This window comes from Gorilla gorilla, chromosome 12, assembly GCF_029281585.2.
Source record: "Gorilla gorilla gorilla isolate KB3781 chromosome 12, NHGRI_mGorGor1-v2.1_pri, whole genome shotgun sequence".
Taxonomy (NCBI): domain Eukaryota; kingdom Metazoa; phylum Chordata; class Mammalia; order Primates; family Hominidae; genus Gorilla; species Gorilla gorilla.
This window is the reverse complement of record NC_073236.2, coordinates 25,827,576-25,836,341: the sequence shown is the minus strand read 5'-3', so window position 1 is coordinate 25,836,341 and position 8,766 is coordinate 25,827,576. Positions and strand designations below refer to the sequence as shown.

Below are 8,766 nucleotides of genomic sequence, written 5' to 3'. Positions count from 1 at the left end.
TCTGTGGCCTCTGGAAAGGCTGGAAAGGTGAGAGGGACAGAACTGAACGAGAGTCAGGTGGGACCTGGAAGGGACCCAAGAATCCTCAGTGCTGACTGGAGACCCGTGTTCCCACAAGCCCTGCCCAGGCCCCTTGGAGTCTGGCAGCCTAGGGATCACATGTCTGTCTGTCTGTCCTCACCCAGGCGGGAGCTCTAATCCATGAGGAAGGGACCTCCAAACACAAAAGCACCCTCAGCCACATGATCAGCCTTCACCCAGGCGGGTTTGATCTTCACAAAAGAACTGGGTCGATGCTGGAACTCATAGAAAAACACAGGGCTTCCAGAATCTACAAAGAAAGGATGGGATGGGAGTTAGGCACTCATGGCCTGATTCGATGCTGCCTTTGGCAGCACATGCTCATAATAACACCAATTTCCATGATGATGATGATGATGATGATGATGATGATGATGATGATGATGATGATGATAAAATGACTAGCTGCAAACATTTACTGAGTGCTTGCTAGGTGACAGGCACCATTCTCTGTGCTTTGTGTCATCATTTTAATTTAATATTTTTATTTTAATCTCTGAAATGGTCTGACTGTCGACCGTGCTGGAGTGCAGTGGCATGATCACAGCTCACTGCAGCCTGAGACTCCCACGCTCAAGTGATCTTCCCACTTCAGCTTCCCAAGTATCTGGGACTACAGGTGTGTACCACCATGCCCGGCTAATTTTCAAACAATTTGTGTAGAGATTGGGGTCAATATGTTGCCCAGGCTGGTCTTCAACTCCTGGGCTCAAGCAATCCTCCCACTTCTCCCAAAGTACTGGGATCACAAGCTTGAGCCACCCACTGCGCCTGGCCAGTGTCATCATTTATTGAATCCCCATCACAATAGATTAGATTCTGTATTAATAGAATTAATAGATTAGATTATATTATTATTTCCATTTTACAAAGGAGGAAACTGAGGCTCAGAGTGGGTAGGTATCTTTTTCCCAAGGTCACCTTGGCATAAGCTCAGGTTTGGAGTCAAATCTTAGCTCTGCAACCACTGCTTGGCTGTGTGATCTCAGACAGGTGGCTAAACCTCTCTGAAAGTCAGTCTCTGCCTGGCAGCCTATGTGAAGTCCCCAGCAAAGGGTCTGGCCTGGAAGCAGGTGCTTGGTTGAAGTTAACTGGGAAGTAAGTGAGAGCAGAAATGATAGGGGCTCCCCTCAGCTCCAGAGGGCAGTGATGAGATTGTGTGAATGGGAAGGGTTCTGGGGCTCCCAAAGAAGGGAAATGGACAAAGATTGAACAGCCCCTGGTATTGAGATCCCAGGTAGACTCTTCAAATGCAATGTCTAGTCTCCTTACAACAGCCCAGGTGAGTGGGCAGTATCATCCCCATGTGTAGATGAAGAGATGGGCTTAGAGGGGATAGGATAACTGGGCAAGTGCCCAGGGCTGGGATTTGGCCCCAGGTCTGTCTAGCTCCACGTGTGACAGCTGAGGCTCTGGGGTCAGACAGAACTCACTTAAACTCTGCCTCTGCCTCTTCCCCACCATGACACCTCAAGCCTCAGTTTCCTCATGTGTAAAATGGGGCTAGTGAAAATTCCTCTGTAAAGAGTTGCAGTGCCGGGCACGGTGGCTCCACGCCTGCAATCCCAGCACTTTGGGAGGCCGAGGCGGGTGAATCAGCTGAGGTCAGGAGTGTGAGACCAGCCTGGCCAACATGGTGAAACCCTGTCTCTACTAAAATACAAAAATTAGCTGGGAATGGTGGCAGGCGCCTGTAATCCCAGCTACTCGGGAGGCTGAGGCAGGAGAATCGCTTGAATGAGGGAGGTGGATGTTGCAGTGAGCCGAGATTGGGCCACTGCACTCCAGCCTCGGCGACAGAGCAAGACTCTGTCTCAAAAAAAATAAAATCAAATAAAATAAAAAAGAAAGAAAAGAAAAGATAAAAGAGTTGCAATGAGGATTGAAGGAGATGAATCCCTCTCCCGGCGCTCAGTGCACCATAGTCCCTGGCACGTAATATGTGCTCATTAACGGGCAGTTTCACGTTGACGATGATGGTGATGATGGTTTTCCTTTGAGAACCACACTGGCTCATATCTAAGGAGATTCTGGAGTGGAAGTAAAATTAATCAGTTAGACAAAGGGGCTTGGTGGTAGGTGGATAGCTGTGGGTGTCGGAAGTAGGAGCAGAGACTGTGCTGTTGGACGGGATACCCACTAGCCTCCTCCCTTCTGCCTCTTGTCTCACCAGACTGGTCAAGACGGGTGTTGAGATGGCCAGCATGTCCTCCCGGCTCATCTGTTCCATTGTATCCAGGAGACCCAAGCCCTGTGTGGACACCAAGGCCCTCTCAGTGGAGCCTGAACTCCGGCTCACCCCAACTCCCAGCCCTGGGCAAGAGAGTGTTCACAGTCCTGAGGCCAGAAACTCATCATGGAGCACTTGGCCAAAATGGGGCCGAAAAGTCCACAGACCCAAAAAGATAAACCTCCAATAGGTGGGAGGTGGTGGGTGTGGGTGGGGAGAGCAGCCCCAAATACAACAGGTAAGTGGTTAAAGGCAACTGTAGAGAATGAAAGAATTTCTTCAACATTTTTTTTTTTTGAGACAGAGACTCACTCCGTTGCCCAGGCTGGAGTGCAGTGGTGCAATCTCGGCTCACCGCAAACTCCACCTCCTGGGTTCAAGATATTCTCCTGTGTCAGCCTCCCAAGTAGCTGGGACTGCAGACATGCACCACCGTGCCTGGCTAATTTTTGTATTTTTAGTACAGATGGGGTTTCACCATGTTGGCTAGGCTGGTCTCAAACACCTGACTTCAAGTGACCCACCCACCTCAGCCTCCCTAAGTGCTGGGATTACAGGCATGAGCCACCACACCTGCCTTAAGCTTTGTCTTTGAATGTCAAGATTGCATGAGCCTCTCTCTCACATACCAAGGGACCAATATGAGGGGATTGATTCCAAAGGGCTAACTCAGAGGACAAAAGCCATGGATATGAAGACATTCACTGCGTTATTAGCCTCAGTGGTAAAAACTAGAAGTTGCCAGGGCCGGGTGTGGCCTCATGCCTGTAATCCCAGCACTTTGGGAGGCCAAGGCTGGTGGATCACCTGAGTTCAAGAGTTCCAGATCAGCCTGACCAACATGGAGAAACCCCATCTCTACTAAAAAAAAATACAAAAAATTAGCCAGGCATGGTGGCAGATGCCTGTAATCCCAGCTACTCAGGAGGCTGAGGCAGGAGAATAGCTTGAACCCGGGAGGCAGAGGTTGCCGTGTGGTGAGCTAAGATCGCGCCATTGCACTCCAGCCTTGGCAACAAGAGCAAAACTCCATCTCAAAAACAAAACAAACAAACAAACAAAAAAACTAGAAGATGCCCAAATGCCAAGATGAAAGAACAATGTAATGAGACGCTCCATTTGTGGAAGATTTGCAGCCATTAAAAGTGGTTACTGGCTGGGTGCTATGGCTCATGCCTGTAATCCCAGCATTGTGGGAGGTTGAGGCAAGAGGATTGCTTGAGGCCAGGTGCTCTAGACCAGCTTGGGCAACAGAGGGAGACCTGCCTATACACGGAAAAAAAAAAAAAGTTAGCAGAGTGTGGTGGCACAGACCTGAGGCCCCAGCTACTCAGGAAGCTGGGAGGATTGCTCGGGCCTGAGAGGCTGAAGCAGTAGTGAGTCATGATGGTGCTGCTGCACTGCAGCCTGGATGATGGATCGATACTCTGTCTCAAAAAACAAACAAACACACAAACAACAACAACAACAAAAATGGATTGCTTTGTCTTAGGGTGTGCAATGGGCCAAGACGAAAAAAAAAAAAAAAGAAAAGTGAAGAAAATGATTGCTGTGAAGATGGGTAGAAGAATAAGAATGACAGAAACAAGATGCTTGGGATGAAAGCACAGTGCTGACTCTTGTGGGAAGTTCTATGCACCTGGAAAGGACTGGAAGGGACTTGGCTCATGAGGTCTCCGGTGGCTTCATATCTAAAACCTGAGAGTCTTAGTCAATTGCTCTGGCACAGAGTCACAGTAACCAGTCTCAAAGAGCCTGATGTATAAACCAGACGCCAAGGCAGGAATATGCTGCCCAGATCAGCACTGCCCAGAAGGCCAGTTTGTGCAAAAGCCTGGTTACCCAAAAGAAAACATTTGCTTTATTGAAGTGGCCCACGCATGTAATCCCAACACTTCAGAAGGCCAAAACAGGCAGATTACTTGAGGTCAGGAGTTTGAGACCAGCCTGGCCAACGTGGTGAAACCTCATCTCTATAAAAATACAAAAATTAGCCGGGTGTGGTGGCATGTGCCTGTAATCCCAGCTGCTTGGGAGGCTGAGGCAGGAGAAACTCTTGAACCCAGGAGGTGGAGGTTGAAGTGAGCTGAGATCGTACCACTGCACTCCAGCCTGGGCGACAGAGTGAGACTCTGTCTCAAAAACAAACAAACAAACAAACAAAAACAAGACAAAACAAAACAAAACAACACCAACAACACAACAAAACAAAGCTGGGAGACCTTGGGCAAGTCCCTCAAACCTTTCTGGGCCTCTGCTTTCTCACATATCAAATGGGAGTAACGGGAGTGCTCAGTTCACAAGGCTGTAGTGTTGATGCTGGGGTGGGAGGTACTGGCTGGGGCAGGGCCTTGAAGGGCACAGGGGCGGGAGCAACTCACCCTGGGGATGAGCCAGCTGAACTCATGGTTGTTGACACCCATGAGGAAGGGCACAGAGTGGAAGGGCTTCTCCTTCAGGAGTTCCTTGGGGCTTTTGGGGAAGACAGTGCCATCAACGGTGAGAGGATAGATAGTAATTTTCTGCAGGAGAAAGCAATGCAGGAGGCTCCCAAGTTAGGATCAAGCCTCAAAGGCTAGGGCCCCAGGAGCCACTAAGCCGCAGGCCTGAGTGGCTGAGCCTGGAGGGAAAGTGAAGGGATGGAGATCACCAGGGCTAAGGGGGTCAGGGCAACTGGGAGATCAGGGCAACAGATGTTTCCAGTGTCTTTCCTAGAAGACAAGCCTGCTGTAGGGATGGAGATGGCCCTCCGTTTCTGTCTCCAAGCCCTCAGCCCCTTCCCCTCATGAGCTGCTGTCCCCAGCCCCACCTGGGAGTAGACTGCCCCTCTGCTCGTGCAAGGGATGGATAGAACCCCCTCTGTGCCATTGCCTGGCACCATCCCCAAAAGGGTGGCCACACCAGCTTCTTGCTAAGGACCAGCTCTTCTCCTTCCTTCTGCCGAAGGCACTGCACCGTCTCAGCCAGGGAGCTGGAGCTGCAGGCCAAGGTGTTTGTGATTTTCCGGGGACAAATGAAAGAGGCATGTCTCCCTCTCAGCCACTCAGCCCCACCTTGCAGCCTTCTGCCTCCCACAGAGACGGTGCAACTGTAGGACAGCTGGACGTGATGTCACAGATCGGCCCCGAGACTGGTCATAGACTTGCCACCACTCCTGAGAAGCCTGCCCTGCCTGTCAGCTTGGGTGGTCCCAAGGGCCCCCTTGCGTCCCCTATTATACCATAACTGTATTATCTGTGGGAATGGGGGCACTGAGTCCTCACTGCCCTCTAAGAATAGTGTCATTATCTTTTATTGATTTTTTTTTTTGAGACTGACTCTTGCTCTGTCACCCAGGCTGGAGTGCAGTGGCGTGATCTCAGCTCACCACAAGCTCTGCCTCCCGGGTTCATGCCGTTCTCCTGCCTCAGCCTCCTGAGTAGATGGGACTACAGGCACCTACCACCACGCCCGGCTAATTTTTTGTATTTTTAGTAGAGATGGGTTTTCACCGTGTTAACCAGGATTGCCTCGATCTCCTGACCTTGTGATCCGCCCGCCTCAGCCTTGCGCTGTTTTTCTTTGGACAGAGGAGAGACAGGGAATGACCTCAAGTCTGTGGTTGAGAAAATCTCTCCTGGCCACGGGGAGAGGATGGGCTAGGGAGGTTGAGAGGTGGATGCTGTTGTCCATACAAGAGTCAACATGCCCATGCAGAGGTTCCAGAATCATCTTGTACCCAGTGGTTACAATGCCCAGCCCACCCTGCATTGGCCACCATCTGGGGCCAAGTGAGGGAACTGACCCAGCCTTCCAAATCCTGCTCACATTTGCCCCCTCTCCCCCCAGTGGCTCTATCCCTATTCCATCCTGTCTCTTTCTCCTGGACTCTGCCCTGATCATTTCACTGGCCTCTTGATCTTCAGGACAGCTCCCTCCAACCCACCTTCTACTCCAAGTAGCTCAACCTTGTCATTGCCCAACTTCTTCCTGCCCTCTGGATAAAGTCCATATTCCCAGGCATGGCCCCCGCTTCTCCAGCACCTTCACTTCCTGCCCTGTTCCCTAACCTGCGAGCTTGCTGCTGCAGGACCTGTCACTCTCTCCCACACCTGCAGCCTTTGCAGATGCAGTTCCCACTGTGACTTCCCTCCCCTGGATTCTCTTCACAAGGCCTTACAATGAGGATGTAGGGTGGGGATCTGGAGCCTGAATGGAGAGCTCTCAGGCAGCAGGTGGCTGGCAATGGAGACCCCCTCCACCATGCTGCCTGGGGCAGAGAGGGGTGCTCCCCCACCCTGGAGAAAGGACCAACGATGATATGCTTCAGGGTGGCCTCCTTCAGGAAGCCCTCCCTGACTGCCAACATGCTGGAATGCAGCAGTTGTTTCCTCTGATGCTCTTTCATCTTATTGGGCTCCTCTTTGCTAACAGGGAGCTCCCTGCCGGCAACCCCCGCTACTCTGAGACCCCAGGGCCAGCACAGAGTGGGGTATGGGAGGCACACATACAGTAAGAGAGGGAAGGAAATGCAGACCTGAGCTAGGGGCCAGGGGTGAGACTCGATGATCCCTGGGGTGGTGATGACCCCACTCTGTGTGATGGCTCTGTGGAACAGCCCTGCAGCCATCGGGGACAGGACCTGGGTGCATTGGAGAGAGTAGGTGGCTGTCAGAGGAGGGCAGAGGAGCTGGGAGTTCTGAGACCACCGGAGCCCTCCTGGCCACCATCGCTAGCCCCCTATGGTGACTTACCAGGCCAGAGATGATGCTTCCACCGGCAGATCCACCAAAGACGGTGACACAGTTGAGGTCACCCCCAAACGGGGTGATGTTTCCTTGCACCCAGCGCAAAGCAGCTACCACATCTAGGAAGCCCTGGTTGCCAGGTGCATGCTCATCTCCAGTGCTGGGGGCAGTGTTGGGGCAATGGTTAGTTCAGCCTGGCTCCTCGGCAGCCTCTGCAGGTTTGCTTTGAATTAGCCACCAGGATGCCAGACCTTTCTCTGCTCCCCAGGTCTGGCCGGTCTGGGAGCCGTGGTTGGCATCTCCACAGCCTGTTGCTCTTTGTCCCATATCCTGCTGGAACCTGGGCTTCAGCCCAGGAATCAATGCCCTCTGTCCAAGGGACCAAGTTCACTGTATAATTCTGGCTTTGGCTGGACCCCTCTCCCAGGGTGGAGGCTTGGGGGGTGCCCTTCTCTGCCCCAGACAGCATGGATAAGCGGCCCTCCATTCAGGTTCCGGACCCCAGCCTAGATCCCCAGTTGCTCTGGTGAGCTGGCCTCTCCCCGGTGCAGGCAGTGCTCTGGCCAGGCCTGTCATCTCACCTGAAGAAGCCAAGGACCCCAAGGTGGTACTGGACTGTAACCACCACCACATCCCCATAGGCAGCCAGGGCTGATCCATTGTAGGAGGTGGCAGTGCCAGTTATCAGAGCGCCTCCATGGACCCATACCATGACCTGCAGAGGTGGCCATGGGGCACTGACTCCAAAGCTCCTGAGACCTTAGCTGCCCACCTGCCAGCCCAGGGCACTCAGGACCTCTAGGGTGCTTTGGAAACAGGGACGGGGAGGGGACAGGTGGGCATAGGGGAGCTGGATCAGGTGGACAGGGCCCTCTGGGGTGCCTACTGGCCTACCGGCCCCTGCGGGGGCCTCAGCTGGGCTATAGATGTTGAGCACCAGGCAGTCCTCTGAAACAGAGAAGATCTGCTGTTTTCTGTTGAGGACAAATCTGCTGTTGTTCATGCTCTCCACGTCTTGTAGGCACCTGTGGCCAAGGGTGGGCCTGAGGTCCAGCTGTTCAGCCCCACAAGCCCCAGCAGCAGGATTCTCCTGCCACCTGCCTGTTTGCCCGCCTCCACCAGCACTACTCACATTGGGGGCGCAGTGCTGGCATCCCGCACACCCTCCCAGGGCTGTGCTGGGCATGGGGCTGAGAACCGGTTAGGCCCCAGTGGCGGCTGTGCAAATGGAATGCCCAGAAAGACATTCACAAGGCGGTCTGTGCCCTTCACGCCCACCTGCCGGCCTCGCACACGACCCAGGGTGGTGTCTACTTCAGGCTGAGCAACTTCGGGCCCTGAGGGAAGGACAGAAAGGCCACGGGGTGAGTTTGCAGCCCCCATGAGGGGAAGGAGTGAAAGACAAACCCTCAGGCTGTTCTCAGTACTTACCACACAGCATCTCGGTAACCTTCCCAGCAATCCGGTGAGCCTGGTCTTAGGTTGACGCCCAACTTCCTCCTCCCTGCCTGCCCGAGAGTCACTACCACTCCACTCCTGGCCAGACCGGGCCTGCCACTAGGGCCTTGAGCCTTGGGGCCAGCCACTTGTCCATTTCTTTGTTTTTATTTTTTGTGTTTGAGACAGGGTCTAGCTCTGTTGACCAAGCTGGAGTGCAGTGGCATGATCTTGGCTCACTGCAACCTCTGACTCCCAGGTTCAAGCAACTCCAGGGCCTCAGCCTCCCAA

At 53.1% G+C, this 8,766-nt stretch overlaps 1 protein-coding gene across 1 annotated transcript; it reads right to left on the bottom strand.

The window, feature by feature from the left end:
• LOC101143341 (carboxylesterase 3) lies at positions 1-8,547 on the bottom strand. The gene is made up of 9 exons (XM_063695509.1): positions 8,171-8,547; positions 7,925-8,063; positions 7,620-7,753; positions 7,045-7,198; positions 6,829-6,932; positions 5,213-5,315; positions 4,693-4,833; positions 2,252-2,332; positions 1-331 (listed from the first exon to the last, which is right to left on the bottom strand). Exons 1-9 carry the CDS (start codon positions 8,419-8,421, stop codon positions 275-277), a joined length of 1,164 nt encoding a protein of 387 aa, XP_063551579.1. The 5' UTR covers positions 8,422-8,547; the 3' UTR covers positions 1-274.
• Positions 8,548-8,766: the final 219 nt, after the last annotated feature.